General features: G+C 38.6%; 2 protein-coding genes across 4 annotated transcripts; one reads left to right on the top strand and one right to left on the bottom strand.

Annotated features, from left to right (window-relative positions):
- Positions 1-614: 614 nt before the first annotated feature.
- On the bottom strand, positions 615-20,039 carry ero1b (endoplasmic reticulum oxidoreductase 1 beta). Of its 2 annotated transcripts, none has more exons than XM_007246131.4 (16): positions 19,562-20,039; positions 15,896-16,015; positions 13,172-13,255; positions 12,947-12,988; positions 10,176-10,258; positions 9,954-10,027; positions 9,501-9,621; positions 8,853-8,899; positions 8,717-8,728; positions 8,385-8,411; positions 6,944-7,036; positions 3,918-4,164; positions 3,604-3,673; positions 3,161-3,247; positions 2,677-2,810; positions 615-1,929 (listed from the first exon to the last, which is right to left on the bottom strand). In XM_007246131.4, exons 1-16 carry the CDS (start codon positions 19,730-19,732, stop codon positions 1,869-1,871), a joined length of 1,473 nt encoding a protein of 490 aa, XP_007246193.2. In that variant the 5' UTR covers positions 19,733-20,039; the 3' UTR covers positions 615-1,868. The 2 variants fall into 2 exon arrangements, with proteins under 2 accessions (XP_007246193.2, XP_007246194.2); XM_007246132.4 differs by lacking the exon at positions 19,562-20,039 and adding an exon at positions 16,727-16,963.
- A 524-nt stretch (positions 20,040-20,563) lies between these two features.
- Positions 20,564-24,782, top strand: si:ch1073-365p7.2 (GTPase IMAP family member 8). 2 transcript variants are annotated; one of them, XM_049465795.1, is made up of 7 exons: positions 20,564-20,731; positions 21,237-21,926; positions 22,487-23,275; positions 23,380-23,460; positions 23,551-23,633; positions 24,141-24,258; positions 24,339-24,782. In XM_049465795.1, exons 1-7 carry the CDS (start codon positions 20,701-20,703, stop codon positions 24,479-24,481), a joined length of 1,935 nt encoding a protein of 644 aa, XP_049321752.1. In that variant the 5' UTR covers positions 20,564-20,700; the 3' UTR covers positions 24,482-24,782. The 2 variants fall into 2 exon arrangements, with proteins under 2 accessions (XP_049321752.1, XP_049321751.1); XM_049465794.1 differs by having other exon boundaries at positions 24,132-24,258.
- Positions 24,783-24,807: the final 25 nt, after the last annotated feature.

The following is a 24,807-nucleotide window of genomic DNA, read 5'->3' as shown; positions in this document are numbered from 1 at the left end:
TGTTAAGACAACTTAACATTATCTTGCCTACAGAATAAAACATGGTTACATTATCTTAGTTCTGATTAGCCCATGAATATGAAATCTAATTATAGGTTTGGTAAATAATAAATGTGAGCTACTTTACAGCTGCTGAACAAGCAAACTTTGCACACTAAGGCTGCGTTGTTCACATTACCAGGCAGAAGTTACTTAAATCTGTCTATGATTTTTTTGCTCAATGGTGCTCAGATCTGATGTTTTTTTATGGCTGTGTGAACGTGCCAAATCCGATTTGAGTTACTTTCATACGTGGTCCTAAATCGGATGTCTATCCGATCCATGGACATGCGAAATGAACGGTCAAAATCGGAATTCATGCATCTTTTTGCTTGTATCCACACATCTCTTGGTGCAGCTGTACAGCTATAGCTGCAAAAGCAAGCAGCAAAAACAGCAAAAGCAAACCGCCTGGCCTTTTTCCACCTCCTCGATCTGAGCATGTACTTCAGACCAGCTGTTTTCTCTCCACTCCAGCAAAAGATGCTCCACATATGAGCTGCTTACGCATCCATTTCCCTTTATAAAGCTACGTGTCGTCTCTCAAATATGATTTTTTTGTTGCTGGTGAAGAAGGCGATGTTTATACACGTATCAGTCTGTGCATGTGAGGCGTTTCAGGGACAGATTTGTTAACATTACACACAGATACAGATCACTTACATTTGTGAACGCGAACCGTCAAGACAGCCAAATCCGATCTGAGCAAAAAATCAGATTTAAGCAATGTGGCTTGTAATGTGAACGCAGCTTATGTTACGGACAAATGACTACAATTGGGCTAAAGATGAAATTCTGGAAACTGGATTTTTATGAAACATTTTTTACATGTAAATGTATAAACTAACTGCTGGTTATTCAAAAAGAAATAACTGTTTTTTTATCTTACTGCCCACCCCTAAATTTGACAATTTGAAAGCTTCATCACTAATCCCTCTTTAATTGAAAACTTATGAACAAACACTGTCCTTGTCAGTAAGTTAAAAACAGACAATGCTCAAAGCCTGTTAACTGCTTGTTCTGAGTTGCCAGGTGTGTAACATGATAATTGTAAATGCTACATTTACTTATTTCAGAGACAACTGTATGTGTGATTCAGACCTGCTGCTGCTCCTTTATATACTAAACATATTATTTAAAAATATTCATCATTCGATTTGCAGGTTAAACTAAATGGCTCAAAAAGCTTAATTTGCATGTTTGGGCTATGTTGTGGTGCAACACTGTCACAGGCTCTTGCGGCTCCGACATAGAAACACGAATGCGCTTAAAACGAAGAGAGAATTAATCTTATATTATTACGCATTAACCATATTAAAGAGGTAAATAATTAAGCATTACAGTTTTTGATGGAGTCTGAGAGAACAGTCACTCACTGGCAAACACATAATCCTGCAGTTGCTCACGCAGCGCACGCACACACACACACTAAATATAATCATTAAAAACAAACCCACAAACAAAAAGATAGGCATTTAGAGGTGGTTCGTTTCAAGGGGACTTTTTTTTTTAAGAGGGGCGAAAAACCTGAAAACACTCTGAAGCACTGCAAAAAATTCATCATAGCCAAAGCCAGTGTGATGCTCTGAGTGCTCACAGCACATTAGATCAGACAGCTAGTGAGACTCTGGTCTGCAGTGGTTCTCTCAGCTACTCGGAGAGCAGAGTGAAGCAGAGTAAAGCAGAGTGAAGCAAGGTGGAGGGGAAGTCAGGCTCTGTAAGCCAGACTCAATCCTGAAGTCTCTGATGGAGGAAAGGCCTTACTCTGAGAAGGATAAGACTATTGCAGTGTTCTGTGGGCTGGCGCCACCTGGTGGGCAGAATGTGTGTTACCTCTGGTCCTTCAGAAGGGTCCTGAAGTTATGGAGCTCTTTTATACTGGTGGAGAGTCTACAAATAAAAAGAAAAAAGAAAAAGAAAAATATATGTAAAAATACAGTTCCAGCCTAAGGTCTGTACACACCTTCACTGTATACATATAAACACTATACTGTATATACATAAACACATAAATGAGGCAGATGCTGTGCTTATCTGGATGGGATTAGTTTCTCAGGGGGACTTCTGTAAAAAATATTACACACTTTTACTCAGTAATAAAACTCTTGCATCCGGGCTGCAATTGAAAAAACAGAAGGAGCAGTGAGTTTTTTGGCTTTCTCATGCTCACAACATCATGTTCAGCAGCTCCTCCATTTCCACTCGCTGTTGTGTTTACGTGGATCTCCATGGAAACGAGCACTCAAAGTGTAATTACAGTGCATAGCAGTAGAAAAAAAAGCTATTTGCTCAGAGATGTGCGTACAGATAGGACTAATATTACAGGAGGACCAAAAAGAAGGTAACTCAGCCTGAAATTTTCTCAGAGGACGTCGGAAAATGGTCGTCCCAGATGGGAATAAAATCACAGATGACCCCCCATAAAACAGAGAAAATTACCCCAGGACCCCCTGAGAAATTTATCCCGTCCGGTAAGGGCTACCACCTCTTCTAATCAATGCTTTCACGTTTATGCTGCACCAATTTCTAAGACAGATACACAGGGTTTGTCTAGCCTCTAGAGTAAACTGAATAATACAGAGCAAATCAACTCCATTTTATGGGAGTCAAAAAATAAGCGAAAAAATATAAACTCACCTCCCGAAGGCATTAAGCAAAGCTACGATCTCCTGACGTGTGAGCTGGAAGCCCTTGGAGGGACTGTTTTCTGGAAGGTTCTTAATTTCTTTCTCCGAGAAGAGGATCATCAAGGCTGTGCCCAGACCCTGGGTCTAAGAAGACATAATCCACAGATTTAAACTTATAAATAAAATAATTTCTATACATTACATATTGTGACTGTTGTGTGCAAGGGTGTTAGCTTAGCCTAAAGCTCTCCTGGAGGAAGCCCAGTGTTTCTAATATCCATTCTACACCTAGATTATCTTCTCAGTCCTTTATTTAAGAAAATCAGGTGAACTGCTGGCTATTCTCACTACATTTTACTGCATTTGCATTTATTAGTTATCTAGTGCTATAAACTCCCTGCTAAGATACTGTTACTTAGTTTACAGAATGCCCTTTACAGAAGCTTGCATGAATATGGGGGAATCTGCAAAACGACAGAGGTTCTTTCATCTACCTGCAACTTTCCCCACAGACGACATTTGCTGCAGCCCACGCAGTCCATTATACGGGAGATGTTCTTAAAATGAAGGCGGAACTCCTCCTGTGATGAAAATACAAAAGACACTCAGACGGTAGACAAACCGCAGACACAAGTCTCCAAACTCAAATCTGATCTTTGCACATATTTGCATAATCAAACTAAACAAACGAGACTATTGTAATTCATGGAAATCAGCAGTCAGACCACAAGACTGCTTTAAGACTGCGAGGCAAAGCAAGGCATCTTTACAGACATTACTCAGCTTAGCTTAACAGCATGGTGGACGTGGTACACTGATTGTTGGAGAGTGTGTGCGTGTGTATGAGAGCTGGGTGAAGTAATGGAAATGGGAACTTGCTAAAAGCTTGCGTCACTGCTGCCTGTGTCCTGAGGACCCTCAGTCATTTTTAGCTCACCTTTAATCTTTTGGCTTCCATTTTGTGTCCTGCAAACATGGAGCTCTCATCAAAGTGCATGGGGAACGCTCTGAGAGAAAAACAGCGAAAGACAGAGAGAAATCACAAGACAGAAAGAAAAAAGCAGAATAAAACAAGTTTCATTCAGAGAAAAAGAACACCAATCAAAGTTAAACAGCAACTGCAATAAAGCACTACACAAAAATCATCTTGGGAAAACACATTCATGAATAATCTCTATGATTTAACTGCAGTATGTGAAGTATATTTGCTTTAAATAAGTGTTGGATGATCAGCAAGTTGTTGGCTCTTACTTTGTCTCGTTGAGAATCTGCAGCAGCAGCTCCTTGGTAACAGAGTCCTCCTGAGAATTTCCTGTGTACAGGTTAATAAAAGCGCGCTCAAAGTACGGGGCTACCTTGGACAGAGCCCTCAGCTCGATCAAGTACAGGAAGTAGAGGTTCTTCAGTCGCCGCGTTCCCTCTTCCTTAGTTTCAGCAGAGTCGAAGCGACGGCGGAACTCGTGAACGTTCGGCCCCCAGGTAGGCTTTCCCCAGCGTTCTGCATAAAACACACCAGACATGATAAAGAAAGACATGGTCAGATTAAAACAACAGCAGAATACAGCAGTGGTATCTTCACTTGACATCACTTTTAAAAAAAAATCAACAAATCAGTGCAGGAGGATCAAACCTGTGTTCCAACCAAAACACAAAACAACACAAATAATACTTTCACAATAAAGAGTGTTCTATGAAGTCACCTGGGATATTAGGCATTATTAGACACAGACACTGTATTATTTGATACAGTATATAGCCTTAAAATAACACAAAAATTAAAACAATTGTTTTAATAAGATGCATATTTTATCTAAATTATGTGTCTGTGTTATCTATGAAAGTGTAGGAGCAATCAGAGCAATACAAAAGATACTGACAAAGAATGAGGACTACAAAACAGATTAAATGAACGTGTTTTTATGTAAAATATAGAATCATTTCTGTGGACAATGCGTCTAAATGAATGCATTTATCCACATCAAACATTTAAGTTGCACTAAAAATTGTCACAGAATTCAACCAATGATCCTCACAGCAACCTTGAAAGCCTTCCTTGAACAGTAGAGACAGATAGCTTAACAAAAGCAGGATTAACTCTTTATTAAAACTCTTAAGAAAATGTTCCAATACTTTTGTTCATACTGTATAGTGCATTATTAGCAAGAAACCACAGATTTATTTATTTTTATTAATAATTTTAAGGGCAAATAATCTTCTTGGTCAATCTAAGACTGTCCAGTACTGAACATGTTACCTATGGGTGCAGGTGCTGGGTAAGCAACAGTCCATAAAAAAAGGCTGACTGAGTCTTTTACTAGGGATGCACAATGATGCCAGAATTATACACTGCTCAAAAAAATAAAGGGAACACTCAAATAACACAATATAACTCCAAGTAAATCAAACTTCTGTGAAATTAAACTGTCCACTTAGGAAGCAACACTGATTGACAATCAATTTCACCTGCTGTTGTGCAAATGGAATAGACAACAGGTGGAAATTATTGGCAATTAGCAAGACACACTCAATAAAGGAGTGGTTCTGCAGGTGGGGACCACAGACCACTTCTCAGAACCTATGCTGTCTGGCTGATGTTTTGGTCAGTTTTGAATGTTGGTGGTGCTTTCACACTCGTGGTAGCATGAGACGGACTCTACAACCCACACAAGTGGCTCAGGTAGTGCAGCTCATCCAGGATGGCACATCAATGCGAGCTGTGGCAAGAAGGTTTGCTGTGTCTGTCAGCGTAGTGTCCAGAGGCTGGAGGCGCTACCAGGGGACAGGCCAGTACACCAGGAGACGTGGAGGAGGCCGTAGGAGGGCAACAACCCTGCAGCAGGACCGCTACCTCCGCCTTTGTGCAAGAAGGAACAGGAGGAGCACTGCCAGAGCCCTGCAAAATGACCTCCAGCAGGCCACAAATGTGCATGTGTCTGCACAAACGGTTAGAAACCAACTCCATGAGGATGGTATGAGGGCCCGACGTCCACAGATGGGGGTTGTGCTCACAGCCCAACACCGTGCAGGACGCTTGGCATTTGCCAGAGAACACCAGGATTGGCAAATTCGCCACTGGCGCCTTGTGCTCTTCACAGATGAAAGCAGGTTCACACTGAGCACATGACAGACGTGACAGAGTCTGGAGACGCCGTGGAGAGCGGTCTGCTGCCTGCAACATCCTTCAGCATGACCGGTTTGGCAGTGGGTCAGTAATGGTGTGGGGTGGCATTTCTTTGGAGGGCCGCACAGCTCTCCATGTGCTCACCAGAGGTAGCCTGACTGCCATTAGGTACCGAGATGAGATCCTCAGACCCCTTGTGAGACCATATGCTGGTGCGGTTGGCCCTGGGTTCCTCCTAATGCAGGACAATGCTAGACCTCATGTGGCTGGAGTGTGTCAGCAGTTCCTGCAAGATGAAGGCATTGAAGCTATGGACTGGCCCGCCCGTTCCCCAGACCTGAATCCGATTGAGCACATCTGGGACATCATGTCTCGCTCCATCCACCAACGTCACGTTGCACCACAGACTGTCCAGGAGTTGGCGGATGCTTTAGTCCAGGTCTGGGAGGAGATCCCTCAGGAGACCATCCGCCACCTCATCAGGAGCATGCCCAGGCGTTGTAGGGAGGTCATACAGGCACGTGTAGGCCACACACAATACTGAGCCTCATTTTGACTTGTTTTAAGGACATTACATTAAAGTTGGATCAGCCTGTAGTGTGTTTTTTCACTTTAATTTTGTGTGTGGCTCCAAATGCAGGCCTCCATTGGTTAATAAATTTGATTTCCATTGATGATTTTTGTGTTATTTTGTTGTCAGCACATTCAACTTTGTACAGAACAAAGTATTCAATGAGAATATTTCATTCATTCAGATCTAGGATGTGTTATTTGAGTGTTCCCTTTATTTTTTTGAGCAGTGTATATTACTGTATTATATTTACACACTCACAAATAACTTTATAACTTTTAAATCAATTAAAATAACTCAAAATCTGCATAAATCAGTGGCTTTTAAAGTAACACAGCCAGCTTGGTCCTGGATGCTGACTCCGCTACTACAATTTGCAAACACTGGCTGTGCTACTTTAAAATGTACTGATTTAAGCTAAGTTTCAGTTATTTTTATTACTTTGAAAGTGAAAAATATATTTTGATGGGTCTAGTCTCTTTAAGTTATAAATGTGTATTTTGACATCGACAAGATATATACATTTGCAATATCAGCATCTGCCCACAATTCCCACACTGGTGTATACATATCTTTTACACTTACCATCGAGTAGGTATTCAGCACACAGGTGGATATTAATGCTGCTGTGGAGGCCAGAGATCAGCTTGTAGAACACTCTCTTCTCCAGACACAACCCTACAACACAGAAACAGCCATATTAACCTTTTACAAACACTGTAGCCTACATTCTACATTAGTATCAGGTCTAAAGTATAGGAATACTCTGATACAGTTGCAGAGGGAAAAAAGTACATTTTTTTTTTAAAATGTACCTGTAATCTAATTACTAGCAAGGGTTACATTCACCAGGGGTTTCAGACATACAGTCCACAGGTTAAAACAAGCTGAATTAAGGTTCTAATCCCCTTTCCCATCCAAATGAATTCTAATCAAGTTTTTTAAGAATGAGGAGTTTTTAAGTATTTAATTGAGCTCAGCTACTTAAAAAAAAACCACTTTCCCTAAACTGCACTGACAATGATCAAGCCAGCAGAACCAATCAGAATCTCTATTTCAGCTATGGGTGGGAGCACATTTAGGCTACATTCACATTACCAGGCTGAAGTGACTCAAATTTGATTTTTTGCTCAATGCGGCTCAGATCTGATTTCTTTTCATGGCTGTGTGAATGTGCCAAATCTGATTTTTTTTCAAATCAGATCTGAGCCACTTCCATATGTGGTCCTAAATTGGATACGTATCCCATCCATGGACATGCGACATAAATGTGAACGGTCAAATTGGAAATGATCAGATGTTTACTCCCCACTCCAGCAAAAGATGCTTCAAATATGAGCTGCTAATGCATTTATTCCTTTATAAAGCTACAAGTCGTCTCTCAAATATGAGTTTTTTGTTTTTGGTGAAGAAGGTGAAGTTTTTACACGTATCCATGTGCACATGTGAGGCGTTTTAGGGACATATTCGTTCACATTACACACAGATACAAATCACTTACATTTGTACGGATTTGAGCTATGTGTAAATGTTGTAGTGTGAATGTAGATACAAAATGAATCAGCAGAAAATGATTAGAAACATTATATTGCCAATGTATCATATTCCAGAACTGATCATCAGTTGCAGTTCTAGTGTCTAACAGATGACGTCTGGTGAACGTGGCATCTCCAGCTTCACCATTAAAGAGCTGCCAACACAACTGCCCCTCTGTGACCCCTATTTGTGAGAGCTATATGAGATCTTTGTGAAAGAGAAATCAAGTGGTACTTGTGACGGGGGAAAAAAAGAGGGATCCACACAGAGATAGTGGGGTCCATTTAGAGGGGCACAGACAAAAGAGGGAAGAATATTACACTACCCCTATTTACAAAGACAGGATTGTTCAGCAGTCTAATGCCCAATCCCCTCTATCTGTCTCTCCCCTTCTCTGTATGTGTGTGTGTGTGTGTGTTTGTGTGTGTTCAGCTCAGTTGGAGCTCTGTCTGTGCATACGTGGTGACAAGGATAAGAAAGCTCCAGTTACCTTCCAGCCAGTTGTAAAAGCCTTCACCTGTGTGAACAAAATCAACACAGACAGGGTGTCAGCATGGGAGCACAGACCTCCACCTCACCTGGACTCACACGGACCCAGATGAGGCTTCTTATACCTATGTAATCCTATCAGTCTAGGGACTGAATAGAGTGTGAAAATAGTGTAATAATGTACGTGACATTTCAGTTCCTTATTCTGATTACAAGATTAAGATTAATAACTGAATTTTAGGGACACAATTTAAAGAATTATCCTGTAAAGTATAAAGTATAAATGAAGTGCAGTAAGACTGTAAATGCTTGCAAAAGCAAAATATCACTTACCATCATCATCCCCTAGAAAAGAGGTGAAAAAACAGTTGTTAAAGTAAAATCCTCATAGATATAAGATTTTTAAGAAAATGCAATTACATAGGAAATAGAAACAAATGTCCACATAAAACAAAGAAATTAAACTCACCACGGGTTGGGGCCAAAGGATTAAGCGGCCGATACACTGACCTTGGCCTAAAAATTATAATTAAAAAGATAAAAAAAACAAACAAACATGGAATAAAATCTAAATTAGCAGAATATAAAAACAAAGCTGTCGCAAATAAAAAAATAGCACAATTTTATTCACTAGGCCCGACAAACACATACATACATAAAAATTCAGTAGATTCATCAACCATCAGAGGTTCTGATCCTTTGTTTTTACCACTGTGTTGCAGCACAGCACTCTAAGACACATTCTAGGCAGTTTTACAGACATTATTCACAGCCCGCAGAAGTGAGGAGAGTTCTTAGAAGAGTTCAATAAAGATTAATTAAATAAATAAACAAACAGAACCATCAATTGACATCTTTCTTGTACATAATCTTCAGAAAGTGGAATTTATCCAAATTCGCATGTTTACAAGCTCTATACTAATGTTAATTTTTAAGCTGCAAGAAAGAAACCCCAAAATATCCTCCATTCGTCATCTCCTGTTCATCACACAACACAGAAATTTACTACAGTAGATTTACTGCAGTATACCTCAGGGTTGGTAGTATTTACTCCAGATCACTGCACCCTCAACTCCCAGTGTTTTCTATATATTTCACTATACTCCAAATGACTCACTTGAAGCAGTTCTCCTCGTAGATGCTATTCCACACCCTCCAGGCAGACGGCCCTTTATATCCAGTGTAACGCTCTGGATTCAGCCGCAGATCCACATATTCAGCATCTGGAGACGTCTCATCTACAGAGGAAAACAACAAGAAATCAGACTATTTTCATTAATACGTCATACTCAAGAGTGGCCATAATTAAACTTATGTGAGTAAAGTACAAGAAATTCTATAAAAGAGAACTTTTAATATTACGTTTTATTCACAATATTTTGTTTTTCAGAGATTTTCAAGAAGTGTTGTTGCCAGTTTGTTAGTAAATTGGTCTAAATGTCAAAAAAAAAATTGTCAGGATGCGTGCAGCTGGCCAGTGTACTAGGCACAACACTACATTTAATAAAAAATTCCAGAACAATGAACCAATCAAACCAAAGTTAACTAGTTAAATCTAGTGCAGTCTCACCATCCAGTCCACAGAAGTGATCCTGAGCATCGTCATGGTGAGCCCAGTCCATAAACGCCTCTTTACTCTGATTACTGCAGTCAGCAAAGCAGAAAGATCCAAATGAGTCAGAAAACATTTCCATAAAACAGTGTGTTTATTACATTTTAACCACCAATCATGTGACTATAGCTAACAGACAGACGGAAACAGCAAAGTTGGGGGTGGGGGTTAACGACATACCTCAGTGTGCTGTTGATGGCACCCAGCTCGTTAGCCTGCTCACACTCCTTCATGTCTCTGATAGTGTTGGCAGCATGGGAATACTGCCAGGAGAGGAGACAGGCGTCAGAACTGGCACTGAACAAACTTAACACTTAAAAGACATTCAACAGAACTGCTTTAAAGATGCCAGACAATGCATTTACTGCATATTTAAAGTTGTTTACTGATGTATATATAATAAAATTGTGACTTTCGAAAGAAAGAAGTTTTCAGATTTTGTTTCACTGCAATTTATTAAGGTTGATGTTTTAACATTGTTTCTATTACAAACCCAATGTTAAAAATAATTTTTAAAAATGTGTTGCTACGTAAAAGGATATAAATGCATTACTGTGCTGTTTTTATTATTGCAATGGCACCAAATATAAAAAGTGTCTCAAATTAATAATAGTATTGCTTACAGCATTAGATCTGGGCAAAATGTATTGTCCATAAACATTCAGTTATATTGACAGGCCCAAAGGCAATACGTGCAAATCCACACAAGTGAAACCCAGCTTGCCTGACCTTGACCGCTATCACCCTGCCAGATGTCACAGCACTTTGGGTACACGCATTACAGAGCAAACAGTGAGTGCTAGAGGACTGCTGTGTGCGCCGACTCGACGCTAAGTGCTGGACAAGTGTGCCTATCCTTAGCCTTCTGCTCCATTACACACACCTGCAGACTGACAACAAACAGAACGTCCCAACTCACCACCGAAACAAAACCTGTCACTTTATTCATTCTCTGACTCTGCTTGCTTATCTGTTTAATTATATAAATACAATATCTGTATTTGATGTATCTAAATAAACTGAAATATTTAAAACACGCTTAAAATAAAAGTATTTTAAAAGTGATGCCAATGAATATCCCCTTTTACTTCTAGAAAGAATTATGTGAGTGTAAAAATTGTTTAAACTGGTTAATAAACTACACACTGGTTCTGAAGGTTCTGAAAGCAAGAAAGAATAAGTGTAATTACAAGGCATCTCACGATACGATATGGTCAAGATATATTGCCCACAGTAATGATGATACCATGATACTGTGATTCTGTGATACAATATATCAATATATCACAGGACAATTCTATATAATACTCATCAGCATCTGTGTTACTGAAGAGGATAAAATACTAATAAATAAGCAAATGCCAGAAATTATGGATTTATGGATGTCAGTTTTACAGAATTTGACAACCAATACTCTTCACCGCACCACATTAAGTAAAACTGTGGATTTCTTATAAAGTTTAGTGCGCCTATGTTTCAATAAAAATATTGGTATTTAATGCTACATATCAATAACGTATTGAAAATGAAAATGATGATATTTTGTCCCACACCTACTGAAGGCTACGTTCAAAATACCCAACAAACACATTTCAAATCCAATCTTTTGAAATCTGGTTTAAGTCTGACTCATTTTATTATGTCATCTAATATTGGACACAAATCTAATTTGTGTGCATGCTAAAAAAATGTGAACAACCAGATTGAAATTTATGTGCAAAAGTGTACCATTTCAGGGACAGAATCATTTACATTACAGACAGATACAGCTCACACACATTTATACATATGAACTATCAAGATAGCCAAATTCAATCTAGTAGAAATGAGGCTTGTAACATGAACATAGCCTCAAACATATGAAATGATTTTTTAGTCACGTATCTCTATTTTTTAGGTCTGTTCACCAATCTTAAAGTAGTCCAGATTGTTTTTTTTGTATTTTACTAGCTAGCATAACCCATTCACCCCTTGCTTATAAGATGAAAAGATGTTATTTTTTCATCATTTTCTGCACCTTTTATAACCCAAACATACTTTTACTCACTGCAGCTAAATAATTGTTTTTAAAGCTCTAAAGTGTCATGTTGCTGATTACCCAGAACACATTTGGTCTCTGAGGCTAATGTAATGTAATGAAAGATTACTCCCAGTCAATTACAGTTGAGCAAACTGCAGGCTTGAATCCCACACTTGCGTCAGCAGAACTGCATGCAAGTTGTGAAGAAATCCCTAACCGACTTGCTGAGAATCACTGTTTGCACCCTATTGCTCATCACAGTAACAGTACTAGTGGCAGCATCTTCTCTTATTTGATCTAAACGTTGGCAGTTATGTTGCAGACAGACAACATAAAGATTTTATTTATTTATCTAGATATTGAGAAAAGTTATTCCCATTCCTGGTATAGGAGGATGCCCTGATCTCCACATTTTAGTGGTTTAAAAAAACAATTATAAAACATTCATATAGGCTTTCAAACTTTGAGATCATGCCTTTAAACCAAAGGATCATTTAAGCATCCAAATAGTTATATAACTGGTTTTAAGTCTACACCTCTGTATAAGTAGTGAGGTGTTATCTTGTACAAAAGATGGTCAGCATGATGTAAGTCTGAGCAAGGTCTAATGGTTGGTGACAGATGAAAGATACGTTCTAAAGGTGTGTGGATCTGAAGTTTAACATTCTTTGAGTGAAAGGGTCATGTCTCCACTGGACATGGTAAACGTTAAGGGAATGGTGCTAGTTTCTATTCTATGGCATTTTAGTATGTATATAGAATTGCCATGGCTTAATTACTTACAACTTAAAATAAAATATTTATATATATATTAATCTTAAAACTCTTAAACTTGAAAATATTTATATAAATAAGCCATATTTAGAATGATTTAAAATACTGATTTAAGAGATTCATTTTGCAGAGTATGCTAATGCTCAAGAACACTCACCTTATTATAGTTGCCTGATTTAATTCCAACTGGAATCTTACTCTGCATGAAAGAACGAAAGAAAAAAAACACTGTAATTACAGAAATGTAAAGAATAGGAAACGCCCACAACAAAAAGCCTTACTAATATAATAAACAACCGCCAGATCTATTTACATAACTAAAACTAAAAGGAATATTTTGAATATATGTTGAAATGAGGGATAACAGATGATGAGCGCTGACCTCTGGACAGGGCTCCACATGGCAGTCCTTAATGGCGCAGTGACTGTCGTCAGGCCAGAAAGGACAGGGTCGCATCAGGTTCACCTGAGGAGAAAAGCCAGAGGGAATAAGTGACAGAAGTAAAAGAATGGTTCAGTGTCAAAAAACAAGACATTTGTGAATGACCACTTTTAACGACCACCTTTTACAGTTTTAAACAGCTTATTCTATTCTTATTCTTTATTATTCTCCTTTCTCCTTTCACAGGGTCAACACAGAACAGCTAGTGTTTAGGTGGTGGGTCATTCTCAGCACTTCAGTGTTAGTGTGTGTTGTTCTGGTACAGCTGGATCAGACAGAGAAGTGCTGCACTGTGTTCACTCACTGTCCTCCACTCTATTAGACGCTCCTGCCTACAGCTGCTCCAACTTGTAGATAAAGTAAACTCAGATACAGAAACTCTGAATCTGTTGCTGCACAGTTTGTGTTCATCATTCTGTAGTCCTTCATCAGTGGCCAAAGCACACTGGGCAAAAGACGCTTCTAAGTCCAGCAGTGACGATGAGGTGTTTAAAAACTCCAACAGCACTGCTGTGTTTAATCCACTCACACCAGCTTTAAGTCTGTAATCATAGAACTATTATAGTGCTCCTATATGCTCAGTAAAGAAGAAAAAAGAAACGGGGGGGGGGGGGGGGGGGCACTTCCCCTCACAGTGGTTTGCTTTTTTCCTGTATGGTAAGAGAACCACTAAAAGCTTGCCACGCTGTCACTAAAGCCCACGACTGTGCATGCATATGAGACTCTTAAATCACTTCCTCAAAGCTACGGGTAAAATTAGATGAATCATGCAAGATTGTGAGACTTGCAGCTGCCTGACAACATTAAGATTGAAATCAGCAGGTGCTCTCTCTGTGTGAACTGGTGCAGCAAACTGTGCACTAACATTCACTTAAATACAAACAAAACATATGGTTAATTGACCTAATTTACTAACTAATATTTGGTTGGATAACCTTTAGCTTTGATTGCAGCACATAATACCTGTGGCATTGTTTCTATAAGCTTCTGCAATGTCATAAGATTTATTTTAATCCACTGTTGCATTAATTTTTCAGCAAGATCTTGCAGCATTGATGACAGAGTCTTCTCAATCCAGCACATCCCAAAGATTCTCAGTGAGGTTAAGGTCTGGATGATCTCATGCTCCCTGAACCACTTTTTTCACAATTCCTGCCCCATCATTCCAGGCATTATCATCTTGGAATATGCCCGTGGCATCAGGGAAGAAAAAAATCCATTGATGTATAACCTGGTCTATAGGCATTCTTTCAGCACATACTGTTGTTGAACCTAAACCGGACCAACTGCAGCAAGCACAGATCTTTTATTTAGATAAATCCAAGTGGAGACTTTTTTTGGTCAAGCAGTGTACATACACTTCAATATATATACATATATATATATATACATATATATATATATATATATATATGTATATATATATATATATATATATATATATATATATATATATATATATATATATATATATATATACACATTGGTGCTATAAGGGGAAGCAGTGAAACACAATGAAAGAGGAGGAACAGGAAACAAGTCAGAGGAAAAATGCAAATGAGGAGGTTAACGACTCAACTGAAACACCTTGCTGAAAAACTTGAGAACATTAGAAAGCAATAAGAGTTGGGTAACATGAAATGATAATATTGTTAGTGTGATAAATTACACATTACATTACAGTAGGGCTTTACCATGCCGTATCATAAACAATAATACACAAAAAAGTACATAGTGATTACAGAATTCTTTCTTGAACCTTTTTGTATTTGCTTGCTTATCACAAAAGTACTCTGAAATATTGTGATATATAATTTTAGGTTCATATCACCCTCCCTATATTATAGTAACAATTTCTGGTATCTCATAAATAATCAACAATTAAAGAACACTTATCAACTGCATAACTGTAATTAATCCTGTGTTATTTATTACTACTTAATGCAGTTCAGTGTGTGAATTAATGGCTAATGTCATTCAAAAACTTTGTATTTCTCTTAAAAATTAAAATCTGGCAACTTTTCATTTATTTTCATCAATCTACAATGAAGAACAGTGAAAATCAGGCAATACAATTTCACTGTACTTGATTTTCCACAGAGTTTTGTTCCAATTAAATATTAAACAGAGAATAAATATATAAAAATAATATAAAACAAAAAAATACATTTTCAAACACATACTGTAAATCATGAACATGCCTTGAAATACTCTAAGAATTAACTTTTTTGCCATACGTCTATGACTGGAATGACTCGTTGGCGTAATCGAATCGATGTCGTCAATTATGGAAATACAGTAATTTGCATGACGTTCATTGATGTGTTTCAAAGATGGCCGCACCCATTGAGAACAGAGGCTGTGTACCAAACCGCACACTACACGACTACGTATTACCCAGTGATTAAATATTTTTATTTCATATACATTTAAAATTTTAAATGTAGTATTTAATAAAATATTAATACTCCATTTTGGAGTTGCTATGACATAAAACATTATCATTTCACTTTTTTTGTAGATTAACCTGTAGTCCACACTATGTATTTCTATTTATTTTTTTTTATATTACTCGATTCTTTTTTAAATTATTGTTGTACATGTATATGACTATATACAACCTATATTTCAGTAAGATCCAAAGGCAGAAGGGAAAAAACTTACCCTGTAATATCTGAAGAAGTCTCTCTCGATGAGCTTCTGTATGAGTGGAAATATTTTAAAGTTGTTGAAGACGTCAATGCTCTCGATGTCACAGAAACAGTCATCCAAGACACCGGTCAACTGATAACAAGAAATAAAGATTATTATAAACGAGAGAGAGAGAATAAGAAAAGGCAGAGCACTCAGTGCTTATACTACTACTGTCATGTAAAAAACAAATGTAGCTAAAAAATGTTAACTTTAGAGGAGAAAGAAAAATCATCTTAACTTTCAATGAAATTAAATGTAAAAAAAAATAATAATAATACTCTGGGTAATTTTACAGAATTTCTTTTTGACCATTCATTATTAACATTTACCAGATTTAAATTTTGTCAAAAAGTAAAATTCTGTAACAAAAAAAAATGTTGCATGACAGTGATGATAAGCAATAAATATAATATTAAGCTATAAGTTGTGTAGAGTTGAATATTACAAAAAGCAATTATTACAATCATTTTTTAGACCATTGCCAAGTGCTAAACCAGCAACTTACAAACCTCCTTATCTTTTTTTTACATCTGATACCAAATACTTTCATTTCCCCATGCATTATGAATAGACTACTGCTTTGTGTGTGAGCTTTTTGCAATGGCATTTGAAACGAACGCCACTTAAATAATTAACACACAAGTCCAATCAATGCAACAGGTCACTTAATTCATTATATATCTGTAGGACTACATAATATATGCACATATGCATATATTAAACACAATTTAAAAACATAATACATACATCCTTTGCATTCTATATAACCATATCAGCATGATTATCATTAATTAATCTTACACCAAATGAGATGTGCCATGGCTGCAAATGTCCAAAACAGATGATGGCAAGAAAGGCTGTCCACCACAAACTGCATCTAGCTCCAGACATTCCGTTAGTACTAAATCAGTATTAAAACACTCTATCCAGCCTCAAACTGATAAAAACTCAAAAATATCTCTTGAGGTAACAGCTGTCATCTCCAGTCAAGCGCCCAGATCCAGTCAGTCAGGCACCTTGCAGCCCTGCAGCTGCTTATAAAGTCAACTTTGTAAAGGAAGGAGGGGGGTGAGAGTTTTCATGCCACTAGGCGATAAGCTGCCACCTAAAGCCACATGTCATGAAATTACACACGCCTCCAAAACAAAGATCACGTCACACGTAGCCTCGCCCCCTGCGTTGTAGTTTGTATCCTCTCCTGTGCGGTTCAAGCGAACGGCTGCGTGACGCGGCAAAAACTACAAATCCCAAAATCCCGCACAAACCCCGACTTCCCTGAGCCAATCAGACAACAACACGCTGAGTAAGCGGACAGTTTGCTTTCAGATTGTCAGCGTGAGCCTCATACAGAATCACTTTAAGGAAATATTCGCGTGTAGCGGATTAATCTGATATTTTCACTCGCAAAATATTACACAAGCATTTAAACAAGCCTGCGTGATTTAGTAAGCTAACATTATGCTAAGAAGTGGTGAAATTCACACAACCACAACACATTAATGCAGGGTTTCTGTGCTCGATTTTATGTCAGTTATTAAATCTGGCTAATAAATCATTAATTTATGTTTAAAAGGGTTTTGAACTGAAGGAACAATTCATTTAAAATCAGGAAACAACATATTCAAATTGGGAAATTATTTGTAGTAAAAGTAAAACGACTTACTAAACTGAGAAAACAATTTATCAAATTGAGGGGACAATTTGTCACATTGGAGTTACTCCAATTAAAAAAAATTGAGGACTGATTAGTTAAATTCTTAAAACGTGGGAACTGAGGGAAATTATCAAATCAGTAAAACTAGTAACTTGTTTTCTGATTTGATCATTTCCTCAGTTACCTAGGAAAACTATTTAGCAAACTAAAAGAACGATATAACATTGAGAACCCTAAATACACTTTATACTAAAGTGAGAAAATGTTTTTTAAAGTAAAAAAAAAAATACAATGTGTTTGCTCATTGGCTCAGAAGGCTAATTGATGATTAGAAAACCCTTGTGCAATCATGTTCACACACCTGAAAACAGTCTAGCTCATTACAGAAGCTACAAAACTGACCTTCCTTTGAGCAGATTGAGTTTCTGGAGCATCACATTTGTGGGGTCAATTAAACGCTCAAAATGGCCAGAAAAAGAGAACTTTCATCTGAAACTCGACAGTCTATTCTTGTTCTTAGAAATGAAGGCTATTCCATGTGAGAAATTGCTAAGAAATTGAAGATTTCCTACAACGGTGTGTACTACTCCCTTCAGAGGACAGCACAAACAGGCTCTAACCAGAGTAGAAAAAGAAGTGGGAGGCCGCGTTGCACAACTAAGCAAGAAGATAAGTACATTAGAGTCTCTAGTTTGAGAAACAGACGTCTCACAGGTCCCCAACTGGCATCTTCATTAAATAGTACCCACAAAACACCAGTGTCAACATCTACAGTGAAGAGGTGGCTGCGGGATTTTGGGCTTCAGGGCAGAGTGGCAAAGAAAAAGCCATATCTGAGACTGGCTAATAAAAGAAAAAGATTAAGATGGGCAAAAGAACACAGACATTGGACAGAGGAAGACTGGAAAAAAGTGTTGTGGACGGATGAATCCAAGTTTGAGGTGTTTGGATCACAAAGAAGAACGTTTGTGAGACGCAGAACAAATGAAAAGATGCTGGAAGAATGCCTGACGCCATCTGTTAAGCATGGTGGAGGTAATGTGATGGTCTGGGGTTGCTTTGGTGCTGGTAAGGTGGGAGATTTGTACAGGGTAAAAGGGATTCTGAATAAGGAAGGCTATCACTCCATTTTGCAACGCCATGCCATACCCAGTGGACAGCGCCTGATCGGAGCCAATTTCCTCCTACAACAGGACAATGACCCTAAACACACCTCCAAATTGTGCAAGAACTATTTACAGCAGAAGCAGGCAGCTGGTATTCTATTGGTAATGGAGTGGCCAGCGCAGTCACCAGATCTGAACCCCATTGAGCTGTTGTGGGAGCAGCTTGACCGTATGGTGCGCCAGAAGTGCCCATCCAACCAATCCAACTTGTGGGAGCTGCTTCTAGAAGCGTGGGGTGCAATTTCTCCAGCTTACCTCAACAAATTAACAGCTAGAATGCCAAAGGTGTGCAATGCTGTAATTGCTGCAAATGGAGGATTCTTTGATGAAAGCAAAGTTTGATGTAAAAACAATGTTATTTCAAATACAAATCATTATTTCTAACCTTGTCAATGTCTTGACTCTATTTTCTATTCATTTCACAACGTATGGTGGTGAATAAGTGTGACTTTTCATGGAAAACACAAAATTGTTTGAGTGACCCCAAACTTTTGAACGGTAGTGTGTAAATATATATATATATATATATATATATATATATATATATATATATATATATACATATATATACACACACACACACACACACACACACACACACACACACACACACACACACAGAAATAACAGGCGGACGTGAACCAATTAAAGAAGCCCAACGAGGTGACGTCAAAAGAGACGGTAGAAAATACCAGAAGGATGCAGTGCAGGACTGATATAGGCTTAATGTGAATTAATTACTGTAATAAATTAAATATGTTAAACACGGGCTTGTTGTTTATTGCTGAGTTAGTAGGCAGCGCTGGAGATACTCACGTGACACAGGCAGCTCTGCTCCGAGCTGTCCGCCGAGCCCGTGGGACTGTGCTGCTGGGTTTTCCCCTGACTGCCGTGATGAAACCAGCCCAGCACAGAATCCCCCAGCACCAAACACAGCAGCAGCAGCGCCGCCACCGCCGCGCTCACCCGCGGTCTCTGCCGCACCATCCCGGCTCTGCAGCCCCGGTCCAGCGGAACTCAGCAGCAGGAGGAGGAGGAGGAGGAGGAGGCTGCTGCTGGCTAACTTAGTTAGCGTTAGCTACTTAGCCTAGCTAACCCAAACAACTGGCTCCAGCCTCCGCGAGCGGGTATAAAACACAGACAGAACGAGAGATAATTCCGCCCGTTCCGCAGCTCCAGTCTCTGAGAACTCCTTATAAACGAAAATCCCATATAAATCTGTTTTCTGACCAAAATCTTAAGTAAGTAACGAAACTCAGCATCGGTTTCCTAAACGCTGCTCCTTCCTGACTACGGAAACCGAGAAGGCACTGTGTGCGCGTTCCAAAGCAACCCGTGGGGTGCGTCCCAAACCGACCTCTTGTTCCCTAAGCAGTGCACTAGCTAGGTGGGATAAAAATGGCAATACAAAAGCCCTTATAATGAAACGTGCCGTTAATGTCACATGCCACAATCAGCCAGTCACCACTGGAGCAGATAGTTTCAATGATCAACAGTGGGAGCAATGCAGAAGGGGGATTGAGCCCACCATCTTGTGATAAGTAACCTGTTAAGTAAATTGTAAATAAAATGTGTTTTTTGAAGTACATACATTTCTTAATTGCTTCTATTTTAGATTGCTTAATCTAAAATAGAAGTGAAACCCCAAATGTACACAGACAGGGTTCATTTAATGCAAGATAAAGGAATTGTTTATGCATGCTCAGTAAATTAAGTGCCTACATTTTACTTTATTTTAGTTAGAAAAACATCCAGCAGATCAGGAACTGAAAAGGAGCAGGGCATTGTTCTGCTTTTTTATGTAAGAAAGACTGCTGATTTTGTGTATGTGATCAGAAGCACTGTTGGACGTTTGTTCTGACGACTGTGCTCCAAATCCATGTGAATCAATAAATGTTGAGCTATCCTGATTCCTGTGACTCTGCACATCATTAAGTACAAGTTTTCTATCAAGAATGTCACAAGAAGAAGAAGCCAGCTCTAATGGTGAGTTTTTATTTGTATACATTTTTATTAATTTAGATATTTTACATACTTCTGTATTATAAGTGTAGGTGTAAAAGGACACTTTACACAAATGTTTTAGACATTATCATACATTATCAGAAAATCAAAAAACACCACAACTTATCTAGTTATCTTATTTCACAAGTTTAACCAAGGGGCTAATTAGCAGGGATAACCTAGTCCTATGAGAAAAAAAATAGGATCTCTTAGGCTTGTGGTGTGCAACTAGCGGCTACTGTAGTCTGAAGAGACACAAATCAAAAACTAGTTTTTTTTTTAAAATAATAATTCAGGAGGGCTACTGTGGCACAAGCTTTAGGAATATTTAACGATACGCTGGTTAAGGGAAGAATATGTTACAGCAGAAGGCCGTGCTTCCTCACTGTGTAGCTGCAGACTATTCAGAGTGTCCATCCTAATCTCTTTTTACTGGGCCAACTTTAACATATTTCTCTCTTTTTCTCTCATTCCATGTGTCTTTTAGTCACTAGCACAGAGCTAAGGGCAGTCCTCTTGGGATGGCGCAAGTCTGGAAAGACTTCAGTGATTAATACCTTATTAGGCCCTGATGTGACTGTGGCAGTAAGTGGTCAGTGTGTGAAGAAAGAGGGACGTGTTAATGGACGTAAATTCACATTGGTTGATACTCCTGGATGGTGGAAAGACTGCAGCATAAGAGATTTACCAGAGCTTTCCAAACAAGCAATAATGCGCAGTGTATCTCTGTGCCCCCCCGGGCCTCATGCTTTTCTCCTGGTGATTGAAGCCGACTTGGTATTTATGGAAAAGTATATGGAACCATTAGAGCAGTGCATGGAGCTTTTAGGTGATAGAGTCTGGGCACATACCATAGTGCTCTTCACAGGGAGTGACAAACTGATAAATATGACCATTGACCAGCACATACAAAGAGGTGAGGAGACATTGCAGAGGCTTTTACAGAAGTGTGGAAACAGATTTCATGTTTTTGATAATACCAACCAAAGCAACAGGGCTCAAGGCTCTGAGTTATTGGAGAAAATTGAGGAGGTGGCGAGACAAAATCGTGGAAGATTTTTTGTGACTGATCCGGAAGTTCTTCAAGACCTTCAGGGAAAATGGGAAGATGTTCAGAGAAGAGCCACTGCTAGGCAAACCAAGGTACAGGAAGAAAGGTCCATAATTAAAAAAAAAGGTATGTCTGTTGATTGTTTGGCTTAACTGTCAAATAGGGATGCACTGAAACACTGACCTTAAGTGAGGCAAGTAAGACCGGCCCTGCTTTAAATGTTGTTTTGTTTTTTTTCTGACCTCTGGGATGAGTTGTCCAAGTGTGATTAATCACAGTTTTTCTCTTAAAACATTAAATCATCATTTAAAAAATGCTTTGTATTTACTCAGGATATATTTGTCTGATTTTAAAGTTTGTTTGATAATCTGAAAAATCTAGGTATGTCAAACATGCAAAAATAAAATAAATCTATAAGGGGCAAAAACTTTTTCATGCAACCACATATCTGTATTTGGTGCTTGAAGTTTTGTCCCAGTTCCTAGGGGGAGGATTTTTTACCAGTTCCCCTTGTAACTCTGTTCAAAAGAGAAGTGCTTTATTTTTTTGCCAATTTACTTTCGGTTGTCAAATAGTCAGTGCATCCCTATTGCCAACATTTCTGCAAATGAGGTGAATTATCAACATTTCACTTAAAAGCTTTTCATGTACTAAACAGACTTTCCTCTCTTCTAAATAACTTTAAGCAAGTGTGTGTCACCTTGAAGAGCTGAGAGTTGTGCTCCTGGGCTGGGTGATGTCTGGGAAGAGCTCAGTGGGAAACAGCATCCTGAATCAGAAAAGGTTTGTGACGGGAAAACGAACAGCAGAATGCGTAAGAGAGTGTGGAAGTGTTGCTGGAAGAAATGTGACTGTGGTGGACACTCCTGGATGGTGGAAGTTCTTCTCACCCGAACTGAATCCAGAATGGGTCCAGGACAAAATCTTTGGCAGTATCTCAAAATGTGAATTCCCCCATGTCATGCTCCTGGTGCTGCCTGCAGACGCATCCTTTATGGAAGAGCAGAAAAGGGTCATTGAAGAAAACATGTCTATTTTTGGTGAGCAGATATGGAGATACACCATTGTGTTGTTCACATGGAGTGATTTCCTTGGTGATGCATTGATTGAGCACCACATTGAGAGTGAAGGCGAGGCCCTTCAGTGGCTGATAGAGAAGTGTGGAAACAGGTATCACGTCTTTGATAACAGCAAAGTGGGGGATCACACTCAGGTCAGTGAGCTGCTGGAGAAGATTGAAGAAATGGTGGCAGGGAACTGCTCATTCCAGCCTGGTGTAACAGAGTTATATGAAAAGAAGACCAAGCCACAGTCAAGTCTTTATGATGAAGATCAGTTCAAGGACATCATGAAGGTCCTAAAGACGGAATGGAACAGAAGGGCTATGAAGTTTCAAGAAAATGTGGAGAATATATGCTCAGAAGTCACTGGGCCACTCAGGGAAAGAACACACAGCTTAAAACACCCTCCTGAGTGTAAGTTGGTATAATTTACCTGATTATAAGTTTTTATTATTCTCAGGATAAAAGTGCTAACTGGAATTATTGATTGATTGACTGACTGAATAATTAATTTGCAGTAACTGAAAAGGATAAATCAGAGACCTCTGAAACCTTTGTCAGTTTAAGAAAAAGTATTCAAAGCATGTACCCTCATAACTGTAAGTTTAAATTTTAACTTTTATTTGATTGATCTCACGTATATTTTATTTGTTTGTAATAATTCAAATTATAATGTATTTAAATTGTAGTGTGTAGTGAAGAGGAAGAAGCCTCTGACAGCCCCAAAATGTCTGAATCCGAACGTGAAGTGCATTACCCAGTGGAAAAACAGGTAGATAACCAAATTGCATATTTAAACGAGAGCACCTGAATTCAGATTAAACTAAAGATGTCCTAATCAGGTTATTTTGCCTCTGATCTGATCTGAGTATCATTTATATCAGACCCAGTCCTTGTGGTTGTACAGTACAATCACTTTATTTTTAGTAATAGTTTTATTTAATGAGTGTGAAATGTAAATAAATGCAAATACAAACACAATGCAATGATTTGCTAATCTCAATACTGGATGCTGGGGATCTTCGGGCCCTCAGGTGACACTGCATTAAAACCAGGCTGTACTGATTCTGTACCTAGTACTCAGTACATGGGCTCAGGAACACTTCCAGAAATCACAAGTGACTCTCCCCCAGGCCATTCAGATCCCATTCTTATATATGTAAACGCTGTTTGTGTCAGTCTTTTTGGTATTGTCTGCTTTTGGACGGTCTTTGTTAGTGAACATAATCTTACTGCTGCATCTTCTGCTCATATTGTCATTCCTACCCAGGTTACACAGGTTAATGATAACCTAACCAAGCAGCTTCTAACTCTTCTGGAGAGAGAATGGAACAGGCAAGAGACAATGGTTATGGAGAAAGTGCGGGCAACACTTCACGAAGCTGACCAAGCCAGGGGTAAGCGGCTGTTTGACTGCTTAAAATAACAAATACCAGAAAAATGTAATAAAACTCTTATAAATGTATATTCTCTACAGAGGCCAGTAAAGAAGAGATCCTCAGGTCAGTGGCCAAAGTGCTTTGGTGGTTTCCAGGCTGTAAAAATGAGAAGGAACCATGCAAAGATGATGAACCCACAGAGCTGTTCAAATCAGAAAGAAACCAAATATCCGTATTATAAAAAAACATGTAAGTTGGCTTGTTTTGTGTGTTCAGTTGGTTTAAGTCAGTATTTGAGAAGACATTCTCAATTTGAAAAGACATATTGAAAGACCTGTTCCTATGTTTGCATGTTTAAACTAATGAGTAAATTGAGTGATTTTATGTGTCAGATATTGAAATTAGTTTTTTGCATGGATTTCTGACCCTTTAGAATGAATCAAGCTGTTGTTAATGTATGATAATTAATGTTAATGATGTCCTTGTGCCTCATTTAAAAAGCAATCTGTGCTGAAACACTTCTCATACCAAAGAATAATAGGTTATGTTTGATCTGTGAATTTGGGT

Source organism: Astyanax mexicanus, chromosome 16, assembly GCF_023375975.1.
Source record: "Astyanax mexicanus isolate ESR-SI-001 chromosome 16, AstMex3_surface, whole genome shotgun sequence".
NCBI lineage: Eukaryota > Metazoa > Chordata > Actinopteri > Characiformes > Acestrorhamphidae > Astyanax > Astyanax mexicanus.
Note: the sequence above shows the minus strand (reverse complement) of the source record. Positions and strands in the feature narration are given on the sequence as shown.

Coding starts and splice junctions, on each gene's coding strand:
- ero1b (XM_007246131.4), bottom strand. CDS start 19,732: ATGGTGCGGCAGAGACCGCGGGTGAGCGCGGCGGTGGCGGCGCTGCTG. Junction 10,028..10,175: donor GCCATCAACAGCACACTGAG/GTATGTCGTTAA, acceptor TGCTGACTGCAG/TAATCAGAGTAAAGAGGCGT. Junction 3,674..3,917: donor CAGATTCTCAACGAGACAAA/GTAAGAGCCAAC, acceptor TTTTTCTCTCAG/AGCGTTCCCCATGCACTTTG.
- si:ch1073-365p7.2 (XM_049465794.1), top strand. CDS start 20,701: ATGTCACAAGAAGAAGAAGCCAGCTCTAATG. Junction 23,276..23,379: donor CTTAAAACACCCTCCTGAGT/GTAAGTTGGTAT, acceptor ATTAATTTGCAG/TAACTGAAAAGGATAAATCA. Junction 24,259..24,338: donor CGAAGCTGACCAAGCCAGGG/GTAAGCGGCTGT, acceptor TATTCTCTACAG/AGGCCAGTAAAGAAGAGATC.